The sequence below is a fragment of the Chiloscyllium plagiosum genome, unplaced genomic scaffold (assembly GCF_004010195.1).
Source record: "Chiloscyllium plagiosum isolate BGI_BamShark_2017 unplaced genomic scaffold, ASM401019v2 scaf_15163, whole genome shotgun sequence".
Taxonomy (NCBI): domain Eukaryota; kingdom Metazoa; phylum Chordata; class Chondrichthyes; order Orectolobiformes; family Hemiscylliidae; genus Chiloscyllium; species Chiloscyllium plagiosum.
Genome location: NW_025210160.1, coordinates 1 through 14,793, shown reverse-complemented (window position 1 = coordinate 14,793; position 14,793 = coordinate 1). Strand labels below are relative to the sequence as shown.

Below are 14,793 nucleotides of genomic sequence, written 5' to 3'. Positions count from 1 at the left end.
CCTGTACACACGTACCCCCTGTACACACACGCTCGCACCCCCCCCCCAGCCCTCTGGATGCTTCCACTGGTTTGGAAGGGAGACAAGGGGGTTTGTTTACTTAGAAAAATGTCTCCTGACTTATCAGTGGAATGTTACAGCTTATAGTAATTGCTGAAGGACGGATAAAGGTGTTTTCTTCATGTTTAAAGTTGGTTTTGACTGCAGAGAACAGTGGGACAGCTCCTATGCTGGTGGAAATCAAATCATTTCAATCTGTTCCTTTTTCCTAGCCTCAAGCTGTTCAATTCCTTGTGAACCAATCACACACTTGTTGGCAAGTGCTAAGTCTTTGTCATCGATAACTGCTACCCCAGTGTATCTGTACCTGACCCCTCGGCTTCCGTTCGCCTGCAATTATTTCAATTACTGCTCGTTCAAACAACAAGGCCTTGCTGCAAGGGTCAGCTGACTAGCTTTCAAAGCACAAACTTTCAATCATTTCTTTGCCATCTCAGCCCACAATTTCCAATAACCACATAACGAAAATACCCGAGGCTTTGTAAAAGCCTGTGGGGGGAGAGTGGGGCAGTGGGATTAGTTTGGGGATTGATACAGGGCTATGGGGAGAGAGTGGGGCAGTGGGATTAGTTTGGGGTTGATACAGGGGTATTGGGGGGGAGTGGGGCAGTGGGATTAGTTTGGGGATTGATACAGGGATATGGGGAGAGAGCGGGGGACAGTGGGATTAGTTTGGGGATTGATACAGGGCTATGGGGAGAGAATGGGGCAGTGGGATTAGTTTGGGGATTGATACAGGGCTATGGGGAGAGAGTGAGGCAGTGGGATTAGTTTGTGGATTGATACAGAGGTATGGGGAGAGTGCGGGGTGGTGGGATTAGTTTGGGGATTGATATAGGGCTATGGGGAGCGAGCCGGGCAGTGGGATTCATTTGCGATTGATACAGGGCTATGGGGAGAGAATGGGGCAGTGGGATTAGTTTGGGGATTGATACAGGGCTATGGGGAGAGAGTGAGGCAGTGGGATTAGTTTGTGGATTGATACAGAGGTATGGGGAGAGTGCGGGGTGGTGGGATTAGTTTGGGGATTGATATAGGGCTATGGGGAGCGAGCCGGGCAGTGGGATTCATTTGCGATTGATACAGGGCTATGGGGAGAGAGTGAGGCAGTGGGATTAGTTTGGGAATTGATGCAGCACTACAGAGAGAGAGAGTGGGTTAGTGGGATTAGTTTGGGGATTAAGACAGGGCTATTGGAAAAGAATGGGTCACTGGGATTTGATAAATCCCTGTGTGGGTGTGTGATATTAGTTTTGGAATTTGTAAATCCTTGTGTGGGTTTAGTTTAGGAATCGGAAAATCCCTTTGTCAGAGGAGATTAATTTGGGAATTGGTGAATCCCTGTGGCTGGGGGATAAATTTGGGAATTGGTAAATTAGATTACTTACAGTGTGGAAACAGCCCTTCAGCCCAACAAGTCCACACCGACGCGTACTCACCCAGACTCACTCCCCTACACTACGGACAATTTAGCATGGCCAATTCACCTGACCTGCACATCTTTGGACTGTGGGAGGAAACCGGATCACCCGAAGGAAACCCACACGGGGAGAATGTGCAAACTCCACACAGTCAGTCGCCTGAGGCGGGAAGTGAACCCGGGTCTCTGGCACTGTGAGGCAGTAGTGCTAACCACTGTGCCACGGTGCTACCCATATCTGTGTGCAAGTGAGGGATAAATTTAGGAATTGAAAAATCCATGTCTGACAATATAGCCCACTGGGAAATAGTCCCCATAAACCATAGTCCACTGGGGAGTAGTCTCTATAAACCATAATCCACTGGGGAATAGTTCCTATGAACCAGATTCTGGATTAGTGGTGCTGGAAGAGCACAGCAGGTCAGGCAGCATCCGAGGAGCAGTAAAATCGACGTTTCGGGCAAAAGCCCTTCATCAGGAATACAGGCCAGTGGGATTAGTTTGGGATTGATACAGGGCTATTGGGGAGAGAGTGGGGGAGTGGGATTTGTTTGTGGATCGACACAGCGCTATGGGGAGAGCGCGCGGCCAGTGGGATTTGGTAAAAACAATGACTGCAGATGCTGGAACCCAGATTCTGGATTAGTGGTGCTGGAAGAGCACAGCAGGTCAGGCAGCATCCGAGGAGCAGTAAAATCGACGTTTCGGGCAAAAGCCCTTCATCAGGAATACAGGCCAGTGGGATTAGTTTGGGATTGATACAGGGCTATGGGGAGAGCGCGCGGCCAGTGGGATTTGGTAAAAACAATGACTGCAGATGCTGGAACCCAGATTCTGGATTAGTGGTGCTGGAAGAGCACAGCAGGTCAGGCAGCATCCGAGGAGCAGTAAAATCGACGTTTCGGGCAAAAGCCCTTCATCAGGAATACAGGCCAGTGGGATTAGTTTGGGATTGATAGAGGGTTATGAAACACCTCAACAATGTGAACACACAGATGAGATCCCGTGTAACCTGTGGGATACGCAGAGAGGGACAAGAGTCAGGGATTGAGGGAGTGAAGGAAGAGATGAGTTAGATAGGGACAAAGGGAGAGGCAGTGAGAAAGAAAGCAACACAAGGAAAGTGAGTGAAGGAGGACACAGAGGGTGAAAAGTAGCGGAGAGATGTGAGGAGATGTTTGGGTTGATTTGGACCAGGGATCTAGGGCATGTTAAGGTGACTCCTGATGCTTTACCTCTGGGCACGGTACCAGGTCACTATTCCACTTCAATCCCCAGCAGGTAAGACTGCCCAACCAGCCAAGAGCAATAGACCAGACAAACAATGAACAGAGAGTGAAGGGGTCACACCAATGACATCGCCAATAGTGGAGAGGAGAGCACACCAAAAGCACCAACAGATATACCAGAGAGACCAAGCTATCCAGGCAGTCACCTTTCTTTAAATTGCCGGAAAGATCGTATTTTTGCCCACAAACCTGGCCTTGTGAACAACAGCTGAAAACGTGTTGCTGGAAAAGTGCAGCAGGTCAGGCAGCATCCAAGGAACAGGAGAATCCTGAAGAAGGGCTCATGCCTGAAACGTCGATTCTCCTGCTCCTTGGATGCTGCCTGACCTGCTGCGCTTTTCCAGCAACACATTTTCAGCTCTGATCTCCAGCATCTGCAGTCCTCACTTTCTCCTTGTGAACAACAGTCTATTCAGGAAAGGATCTGGCTGTGATGAACTCCAAACTTTCATAAAACAAACTTTCAGCTTTTAGAGATGACACACATATCTGGAGACACTGACCTGCATCTGAAATTCAATAGCGTACATAGAGAGAAAACATTGACAGTTTTTTCATTGCATCAGCTTCTCCACAGCTGAATTCAAACAGATACATTCCTCACAAACTGAGGAGGGACCTGTGTCAAGTTACCTCACCTACCTTCCCAGGGCCCGCTCTGATTCACGTTTAATAGTCAAAGTTGACTTCTGCTCAGAGGTAATGATGGTTCCTCAGTAAAGTCAGAACTGGGGCGTGTGATGGGAGATCCTGGATACACCTCAGTGCCTTCACAATGGCAACCATTTTTTTTTAGATTACTTACAGTGTGGAAACAGGCCCTTCGGCCCAACAAGTCCACACCGACCCGCCGAAGCGCAACCCACCCATACCCCTACATGTACTCCTTACCTAACACTACGGGCAATTTAGCATGGCCAATTCACCTGACCTGCACATCTTTGGACTGTGGGAGGAAACCGGAGCACCCGGAGGAAACCCACGCAGACACGGGGAGAACGTGCAAACTCCACACAGTCAGTCGCCTGAGGCGGGAAATGAACCCAGGTCTCTGGCGCTGTGAGGCAGCAGTGCTAACCACTGTGCCACCGTGCCTCCCGGTGTGAGGGCAGCCATTTTAGCAAAGTCAGGCAGTTACCAAGGCTCTGGGGCCTAACCTGGCTGAAGCCTGTATGCTCAGTGCCTGTAGAGCTGGCTTGATACTGTCTCACTATCCAATACACCAAGGCAACAATATTGAGTCCTGATAACCCCGTGTCAAGATCCAAGGACAGGCAAAATTGACGGGCATATTCCAGAGATTCACCTGAGGATCTGGCTCGTAGTAACGTCGAAAACTTTTAGTGGATGAGTCAGACCTGTGGCCTGCTGCCCATTGTGTACCACATAGGCCTGTCACTGAAATCCACGTTTATGAGAAACCGCTGACCCACCCAATCTACTCTTCACTTCCCCAGGGCCCACATTGAAAAGCGGACCCATGAGAAATAGGTGAATCTTGGATCAGGAACAGCCGACTGTCCCCTTAGTGTGGATTGTAACAACACACTATCAATGGGATGAATGGCCTCTTGCTGCACTGCCACTTGCCTGTCCCATCCCTCTGTCTTGGCCTGTCTGCCTCTCCCTGTTGGACAGGATCCCATTCTGATTGTCTCAGTCAGTACCTTGGGAGGACTGAGGTGTCCACAGCCTCTCCCAGTACCTTACTCAATACTCATCGGCTCGGGCTTTGACTGAATACCTGATGCCAACAGGACAGGCTTAATGTAATCGGGGTGGAACAGCGAGATCAGTGGCAAAGCTGGTCCCAGCCACGTCTTCATGGTGAGTGGGAATGTCAAAACCAGCTCTGCGATCTTTCTCATGCCTTCCTCATCGGGATTGACCTGCCCACAGTGGGGTGTACAAACAGAGAGAGACATTAGGATGCAAGGTCACAGCAAACACAGAACCAAGCAGCAGGTTTCAGGTAGTTAGTCAATTTAACAAAACACCCACTGAACGGGGAGAAAGGAAAGCGCCTGTGGTGCAGTGGTAGTGTCCCTACCTCTGAGGCAGGAGGCCCCTGGTTCAAATCCCGCCTGCACCACAGGTAGGTCATAGCGCGTCTGAGCAGTTGGAGCTACAAAGAGAAGGCACCCACGAGGACGAATATACACACACAGACACACACACTCACATACACTCACAAACACAGAGAGTCCCTTCCCCACACACACACACACACAGAGAGTCCCTTCACCCCACACACACACACACACTCACACACACAAGTGGAGACAGGAGTGTGACAGAGTTACACAATCCCCCTTACGTTCACATTGCAACAAAATCCATAAGGTCCTGATCCCTGGGATTGGCTTGTGAAGAGAGACTGGATCAATTTGGACTATATTCACCACAGTTTACAACAGAGGGGGAGGTCTCATAGATACCTATAAAATTCCAATAGGACCGGGCGGGGTAAACACAGGAAGGATGTTCCCAACGTCTGGGAAGCTCAGAACCGGGGTCACAGTTTGAGGATGCAGAGTGGGCCGTATCGGAGTGAGAGGAGGAGAAATCTCTTCACCCAGAGACTGTGAGCTGCCATGGAAACTGTTGAGGTCAAAGCACTGAAAGTCCTCAAGAAAGAGTTCGATATTGTTCATGGGGCTGAAGGGATCAAAGGTATAGGTAACAAGATAATGAATTGGCCGATCATATTGAATGGTGGGGCAGGCTTGAAGGGCCAAATGGCCGACTCATGCTCCGATTTTCTCTGATTCTACATCGGTTCAACAGATGCTTCAGCCTCATGGATGCCACCCCATGCCGTGTCAGAAACACGGGACTCAGGAACAGGAGCAGGCCATTCAGCCCCTTGAACCTGTGTTCATCCAGTCAGTAAGATCATGGCCACCCTGCCCCTGGTCATGGTCGTAGCTCTGCTTCCCCGCTGGTCTCCACGCCCTGCCCACAAATCAGTCATGGTGGATAGGGGCTAGACTGAGGGGGAAGGCCCCAATTCTCCACCCTCTACCTCCCCAAAAGCCCATGCGTTGTTTTCAGGGTCAGTTATCCGGCAGCCCCTCCACTGGTTCACAGAACAGCCTCAATTATTCCTGTCCCCTTCCCGGTGTGTCGGCGTAGAGCCAGGATCTGTCGGTCTCCCACCTCCCAGCGAAGGGGCTTCCCACTCTGCTTTCCAGGGATCCTACCATTCCCAGGTGCCCCATCAGCCAGCTCCTCCTGGGCGGACTTTCAAAACACCTCAACCTCCTGGTGTTGTCCCGGAAACGCCTCAGCAGGTCGAGGGCACCGAGTGCAGCCTTGATGATGGCAGTCAAGGCCAGGGCAATGACGAAGAACCAGAGGTAGGCCCGGATAGAGCCTTGGCCCAGAGCCACCTGCTTCAACAGTGGCAACATCCTGTCAGGGAGAGACAACAGGAAAATCAGCGCTCAGAAACCATTCATTCAGGCAAAACATATCCAGCAGATGTTCGACATTACAGGATAGGGAGAGAGACTGCAGTCAGGATTCAATCCCCCTAGTGATGGCATACAGAGGAGCCAAAGGCAGGATGCTGTGCTCCAGGGATCAATGCTAGGCTCCCAACTCTTTACAGTTTATATAATTTACTCAGATGAAAGCATCAAAGGTGTGGGAGATTTTTTTTTTCTTTATACATTTACAAGATTAGGGTCTCGCTGGATAGGCAGCATTTCATTGAATCATAGACTCCCTACAGTGTGGAAACAGGCCGTTAGGCCCAACAAGTCCACACTGACCCTCCGAACAGTATCCCACCCAGACCCATTCTCCTACCCTCCCCTACTCTACATTTACCCCTGACTAATGCACCTAACTAATGCATCCCTGAATACTATGGACAATTTAGCGTGGCCAATTCACCTAAACTGCACATCTTTCAACTGTGGGAGGAAACCGGAGCACCCGGAAGAAACCCACGCAGACTTGGGGAGAACGTGCAAACTCCACACAGACAGTCACCCAAGGCTAGAATCGAACCTGGCTCCCTGGCGCTGTGAGGTTGCAGTGACTAACCACTGAGTCACTGTGCCATCCCTAATTTATTGTCCATCCATGTCAGCCACATTGCTGTGGGTCTGGAGTCACATGCATGCCAGGTAAGAATAACAGTTTCCTTCCCTAAAGGACATTTGTTAGACAATCGACAATCGACAATGATCATTGGTAGACTCTTAATTCTAGAGGTTTATTGAATTCAAATTCCACTATCTGACGTGGCGGGATTTGAACCCAGGTCCCCGGAACGTTATCTGGGTCTCTAGATTAGCAATCCAGTGATAACACCACCAGGCCATGACACAAAAACCATCAGGAAAGCAAGACATGAGGAGGACCTGAGGGGCTTACAATGGGATGTGGAGGGGTCAAGTGAGTCACCGATGGAGTACAATGTGAGGAAGTGGGAAAGTGTCCATTCAGGCAGAAAGAATAACAAGGAAGTGAACAGTGAGGGGTTGAAGAGCTCCAGGATGCAGAGGGATCTGGGGGTCCTGGTGTATGAGTCGCAGGATGTGAGTGCACAGGCGCAGCAAGTGATCAGGAAAGCTAACAGAATGTTGTGTTTGGAATGCAAGAGTAGGGAGTTTATACTTCAGATACACAGTGCATTGGTGAGACCACATCCGGAGCACTGTGTAAGTACAGGTCACCATACTTACAGAAGAATGTTAATGCATTGGAAACAGTTCAGCGAACGTTTACTGGACTAATCCTGCAACAAGTAGAATGCCTTATCAAGAATGGCTGGACAGGCTTGGCCTGTAATCCTGTGGAGATTAGAAGAGTCACTGATGACTTCTGAGAAACATTTAAGACTCTGGGGCATTTTGACTGGGTGGATGTGGAGCAGATGTTTCCTCTTGTGAGAGAATATGGTGTTTGTGGAGTCAGGGCTCCGCTGGAAGGTTGGACTATGGAGCTCTATGGCAGCTCTCCCATCAATCTCATTGAGAACTGAGCTAAGGAGGACTTTCTTCAGCCAGGGGGTGGTCATTCTGTGGAACTCATTGCCAGAGAGGGCTCTGGAGGTGAAGTCATTGAGTGTCTTTAAGATTTGAGTATTCAGGGGACCAAGGGTTCCAGGGAAAAGGCAGGAGAATGGGGTTGAGAAACATATCAGCCATGATTGAATGGCAGAGCAGATTCGATGGGCCAAATGGTCTAATTCTGCTTCTCTATCTTGCAGGCTTATTTTTAAGAAATCACAACACCTGGCCTAAGCTCATGGGGAGGTCAGAGCAGCCCACACTGAAAGAAAGGGGGAGTTGATAGAGGTGTTCAAGATGAGGAAGGGTCTGGACAGAGAAGGATAGAACCATACATAAGCACAGCAGAGGAAGAGGCCATTCAGCCCATTGTGTTGAATAAGCTAGCCACCCATTCTAATCTCTGGGCCCGTGGCCTTGCAGGTGCCAGTGATTCAGGTGGGAATCGAGATCCTTGTAAATAAGTTGAGGGATCCTGCTTGAACCAGCAGAATCTGGGCAGCGAATTCTGGACACCCACCACTCTCTGGGTGAGCATGGCTTTCCCCAAGTTCCCCTCTAATCCCTCCACCCTCCATCTGTGTGTTCCAGTAAATCACCTCTCCACCAGATCTCCCCTGTCCATTCTGTCAAAGACCCTTCATTATTTTCTACACCTTGATTAAACCTCTCCTTGACCTCCTCTGAGCGAAGGAAAGCAACCCTGGATTGTCCAGCGGTACTCATGTGACTTGGCCAACATTGTTTATCTCATATGCTTGTAGGCAGGGATGCCCTGAGGCACGGTACATTGGTGAGACCAAGCAGAGACTATGGCAATGGATGAATGGGCACCGTACAACAATCCCCAGGCAAGGTTGCTCCCTCCCGGTCAGGGAACACTGCAGCGGTCAGGCCACTTGGCCTCAGACCTTCGGGTGACAGTACTCCAAAGTGGACTTCGGGACAGGCAACAACGCAAAGTGGCCAAGCAGAGGCTGATAGCCAAGTCTGGTACCCATGGGGACGGCCTCAACCAGGACCTGAGATTCATGTTACACTACAGGTGACACCACACACACACACACACTCTCTTATATACTTGCACACTCACTCAAATACACGCTCTCTCATACACACACCCATCCACCCCCCACATTCACAAACATACCCTCTCACAGGCTTATACTCCATCACACCCACACCCATACTTTACCAAGCTTTCACACACACAGCCACACACTCTCTCAAGTGCACTCACACTCACGTGCATTCTCTCTCTCTCTCTCTCTCTCCCTCATGCACGCACATTCACCTATAAGTCTATGGGGTGAATTTGCATTTGCAGAATTATATTTGCAGATACCCTCATAATTATATAAACCACTACAAGGTCACCCCTCAGCCTCCGATGCTCCAGGGAAAACAGCCCCAGCCTGTTCAACCTCTCCCTTTAGCTCAGATCCTCCAACTCTGGCAACATCCTTGTAAATCTTTTCTGAACCTTTTCAAGTTTCACAACATCCTTCCAATAGGAAGGAGACCAGAGTTGTCCTTACCACCTGGTCAGGGAGTCCAGAACTAGAGGGCATAGGTTTAGGGTGAGAGGGGAAAGATATAAAAAAGACCTAAGGGGCAATATTTTCACGCAGAGGGTGGTATGTGTATGGAATGAGCTGCCAGAGGAAGTGGTGGAGGCTGGTACAATTGCAACACTTAAAAGGCATCTGGCTGCGTATATGAATAGGAAGGGTTTGGAGAGATATGGGCCGGGTGCTGGCAGGTGGCACTAGATTGGGTTGGGATATCTGGTCGGCATGGACGGGTGGGACCAAAGGGTCTGTTTCCATGCTGTACATCTCTATGACTCTATACTATGATAAAACCTCAAAATTATCTTGAGAAGGTGACTTAAAAGAAGTTCTGGAATTTATATATTGATGAACCGAAACCTGCAACCCATTTTAAAAGGACTGCAACTTGAAGACAGCCCACTGGCCCCTTACCCAGGGCTATTAGGGATAGGCACTATCCCATATGTCACAAAAGCATTTTTCTAAAACAGTCTAATGGAGAGCCGGGACAGGATCCGGTGAGAATTGGGAGGATCGACAGAGTAAGGAACACACAAAGGGACACAGTAGGATGAAGCAATGGGACTGACAAACAAGATCAAGGAACACACTGTCTGCAGTCTGATAGTGACTAGGCTTCAGCCAGCCAATGGGAAAGAGTCAGCAGCATCATATCGATGATGTCACACATTACCCCATCCTACTGGGTCCAGTTTGAAAGTAGGAAGTACACAGTTCCTCATTTGCAGGAGATGACTGAGCAGTTATTGTAGAGCTACACTCACAGCTGGATACACAGGGTGGGGGCTAGACGTCTTCCCTCAAAGCCTTGCACAACATTACCATCTAACGTGGAACCTGCCTCCAGCGCATACACAGGCGGTACATTCCTCACCCTGACTACTTCCTGTGTGAAAGAAAAGCTTTTAATTCAAATCACTCCTGTCTCATTTGACTTGAAATCCATGCAAATCTGGCCTGTTTGAAAAAGCGATCTTCTTAAATGTGTTTGGCAGACACTGCTGGAGTGCAGGGTTAAACACTCTCATTCCATTTTCAGTCAGGGAATGGGTTAGAACACAGGATGCCTGTCCCATCACACCCAGCCCAGGACCATGTCAGACTTACTGAACCCGTTTCACAGTAAATCTCACCGCTGCCCTGCCAGATCATTTTCTAAATGCCTTTGGAAAATCACACGTGTCCCGCCGAACGTCCCAGCTCCTAACTATTGCCACGTCATCTTGAAATCGGTATCTCTCTGGTTCCCAATCCTTCTGCCGACAGGCAGGGGGTCTCCCCACTCTCTCCACTCTGTGCAGATCCCTCAGGATTTTGAGCAACTTGATCGATTCTCCTCTCCATCCATCTCCTCCCCCGGGTAATCAGCACCAAAACCTCCATCACCTACAAGAATGTGATTGTCTGGGCCAGTGTTGTGATAAAGTGGGGTGCCCAGTGATACACACAATACTCTGAACCCAGGCACAAACCAGAAGAAAAAAAGATCATTGTGACATCTTTACGTTTGTATTTCTTTTACCCTGGGGTGCAGCACGCTGTGTGCACTCAACTTCTGACCATCTACAAGTTGGAACACAGTGTAGCCCGGGATCTCTGCTCCTGCTCCATCTCCCTGTTTAGAATTGTATCTAAAGTAATAGAGTCACCATGGCAGGGCAGAAGTCTATTTAATTAATTGAGAACAGCCCAGTCTGTCCCATTCCTCAAATCTATCCTAGAGTCATAGAATCCCTATAGTATGGAAACAGGCCATTTGGCCCAACAAGTCCACACCGACCTTTCACAGAGTAACCCCACCCCCAACCCCCGCAGACCCATTCATTATATATTTACCCCTGACTAATGCACCTAACCTAACACTACGGGCAATTTAGCGTGGCCAATTCATCTAACCTGCACATCTTTAGATTCTGGGAGGAAACCGGAGCACCCGGAGGAAACCCACACAGACACGGGGAGAATGTGCCAACTCCACACAGACAGTCGTCTGAGGCTGGAATCGAACCTGGGTCCCTGGTGCTGTAAGGCAGCAGTGCTAACCACTAACCTATTGCCCTGAAAAAATTGATTTCCTTCATGTGCCCCTCCTTTAGAAACCTTTGCTCCTTCCAGCTTTCCCACACAGGCAGTGGGTTTCAAGTGATTCCCACTGCCTGCCCCCAGTCTTTGTACCAGTAGTTAATGGGACCAGCCTCGTTTTTGATAGATTTTATCCAAATCTGCTGTAATCTCATTCACACACAGCTCAGGGTCTTTACACACAGGATGACTAGAACATTTTCACTTTCCAACAAAACAAACTCCAGGGACAACCATTCTCAGGTCCTCGCTCTCCCCATTGACTCAGCCAACTCGATCACAGTTCAACTGCTTGGTCTGAATTTAAACCAAAACTAACAATTAACTGCTCCCTGGCGTAATCTCCATGGCAATGCCAATCAGACATCAATCGTCCACCCACTTCTCATACAGTATAAATTGAGATTCCCATTGTGATTTGGCATTCTTGTGATCCTGTCCTGATGAATGCATCACAAAAAGATTCACCAATATGTCTCTTTTCTTCCAGTGTTATATCACCTGTACCTAAACCTTTACCTACAATGGATATTAAACTAACAGCCAGAAGTTACCAGGAGTGTCCATACATTCATTCACACACTAAAGTCTGACATTTCCTATTCTGCTGGCCAAGTGCAAGAAAAAGGTGTCAGCATGGTGGGACATTTTGGTCAGCATGGACCAGTTCGGGCCAAAGGGCCTGTCTCTCTGCTGTAGGACTTCATGACTCTGTGTCACAAGAAAACTTCACCTGATGAAGGAACAACGCTCCGAAAGCTTGTGATTTCAAAGAAACCTGTTGGACTGTAACCTGGTGTCGTGTGACTTCTGACCTTGTCTATAAGGAGCAGAATAGGCCATTCGGCCCACAGGGTCTGTCCTGTGATTCAATAAGGAACCTGAACTCAATATGTCTTTTCCACATGACTGCTGATTCCTTTACTGATTACAAATCTCGAGCTTGAATATCCTGAATAACCCAGCCATGACAACCCTCTGCAGTAAAGCGTTCCACAGATTCACTCCGCTCTGAGAGAAGAAATTCCTCCTCATTGCTATCTTAAAGGGGTGACCCCTTACTCTGAGATTATTTCGGTAAAAATGAGGACTGCAGATGTTGGAGATTAGAGACGAGAGCGTGGTGCTGGAAAAGCACAGCAGGTCAGACAGCATCTGAGAAGCAGGAGAGTCGACGTTTCGGGCAAAAGCCCTTCATCAGGAAGGGAGCCTCAGGGTGTGCTGAGCTGGAAGGTTGGAACTGGGGTAAAGTGGGGGAAGGGGAAATGAGGAAACCGGTGAAATCCACATTGATGTCCTGGGGTTGAAGGATCCCGAGGAGGGAAATCAGGCATTCTTCGTCCAGGCGTCGGGTGGTGAGGGGGAGGTGATGGAGGAGGCCCAGGACCTGCATGTCCTCGGCAGAGTGGGAAGGGGGGGGGGTAGTTGAAGGTTCGGCCAAGAGGTGATGGGGTTGGTTTGTGCGGGTGTCCCAGAGATGTTCTCTGAAGCACTGTGTGAGATTATACCCTCTGGTTTTGGATTCTCCAACAAGGGGAAGCAAGCCTTCCACATCAAGTCCTCTAAGAATTTTGTATATTTCAATAAGGTCACCTCTCATTCTTTTATATCCTAACAAGTACAACCCGTATCTCCTTATTCTCTCCTCCTCTGGACTGCCTCCAATACCAGGATATTTTTTCATAGGTGAGAGGCCCGAACTGAATACAGTATTCCAGCTGTGCTCTGACTGGTGCCTGGTATAGTTTTAGCAAAACTTATTTGCTTCTGTGTTCTATTCCCTTTGAAATAAAGATCACCCTTCCATCTGCATCCCCCCTGGATTTGGAATACTACCTTTCTTTGCGATTTTTGGAGTTTGTACATTTTGCTCTGTGCACACAACCAGTTACAATAGTAATTGAGATTTAATAAAAGCAGCACTCCCAGCACTAGAATATGGGGAATCTCACTGTCTTCTGAGAAATGTCACCACAACCCCCTGTTTCCTGTGTCTCACTCACTTTATTCCATTGGTCACAGAATGAGGAACAGCTTCACAGAGATACAGCCCAGCACAGTCCATAAATTCCCTACAGCGTAGAAACAGGCTGTTCACCTCAACAAGTCTACACTGACCCCCGAACCCGGGTCTCTAGTGCTGTGAGGCAGCAGTGCTAACCAGAGTCACCATGAAACTAACAGCAAGCTGTTCCCAGAGATTGAAGGGACAGCGTTAGAGAGAGCTACAGGGTCAGAGACACTTTCTGGCAGGGACACTGGCTCAGGGCAGTTCCACAAGTAGGTCCAGACAGCAACTGGTTCAGAATCTGTACGGGGATCAGGATCTCTATCTGTACCTGTACCTGGATCTGTACCTGTACCTGGATCAGGATCTGTCCGGGGATCAGGATCTGTACGGGGATCAGGATCTGTACCTGTACCTGGATCAGGATCTGTACGGGGATCAGGATCTGTACCTGGATCAGGATCTGTACCTGTACCTGGATCAGGATCTGTACGGGGATCAGGATCTGTACGGGGATCAGGATCTGTCCGGGGATCAGGATCTGTACGGGGATCAGAATCTGTACCTGCTTCAGGATCTGTCTGGGGATCAGGATCTGTACCTGTACCTGGATCAGGATCTGTCCCGGGATCAGAATCTGTATCTGTACCTGGATCAGGATCTGTACCTGTACCTGGATCAGGATCTGTCCCAGGATCAGAATCTGTATCTGTACCTGGATCAGGATCTGTACCTGTATCTGGATCAGGATCTGTCCGGGGATCAGGATCTGTCCGGGGATCAGGATCTGTACCTGTACCTGGATCAGGATCTGTACCTGTACCTGGATCAGGATCTGTCCGGGGATCAGGATCTGTACCTGGATCAGGATGTCTGTCTGTACCTGTACCTGGATTGGGATCAGAGTGGGATTGGACCCAAAGCAGTAACTTTACAGTCTCTCTGCTGGTGCTCCCGGAACCTGCTGGGTTTTCCAGCTATTTCTGATGGTGTTTGTGACCAATCCGGTGCAGACACATTTCCGGGGCAGGCTGGGTTCACAGACGGATCTACTGGCTCACCTGAGATCGGCTCCGGGACTGGATCACCAGCCACTCCGAGACAAGATCCCGATCAGTTCCTGTTCAGCTTCTGGATCGCGACCTGCTCCGGGACTGGGGCCACTCGGTGACACATCAGCCACTGGCCCCGCCCACGTCACCAAATGGCCATTTATAGGCAGAAGGCCACGCCTCCTTGAGTTTCTGATGCTCCTATTGGTGGCTACAGATGTCGATCAGACATTTGTCCAAAGTGGGAGACCCGCCAGAAATCCCAAAACACACACTCACCCCCA

At 49.3% G+C, this 14,793-nt stretch overlaps 1 protein-coding gene across 1 annotated transcript; it reads right to left on the bottom strand.

Annotated features, from left to right (window-relative positions):
- Positions 1 to 4,351: 4,351 nt before the first annotated feature.
- LOC122546871 (cytochrome P450 4F2-like) lies at positions 4,352 to 14,636 on the bottom strand. Its single transcript, XM_043685492.1, has 3 exons — positions 14,519 to 14,636; positions 5,973 to 6,183; positions 4,352 to 4,658 (listed from the first exon to the last, which is right to left on the bottom strand). The coding sequence occupies exons 2-3, from the start codon at positions 6,180 to 6,182 to the stop codon at positions 4,476 to 4,478; spliced, it is 393 nt and encodes a 130-aa protein (XP_043541427.1). The 5' UTR covers position 6,183; positions 14,519 to 14,636; the 3' UTR covers positions 4,352 to 4,475.
- Between the last annotated feature and the right edge of the window lie 157 nt (positions 14,637 to 14,793).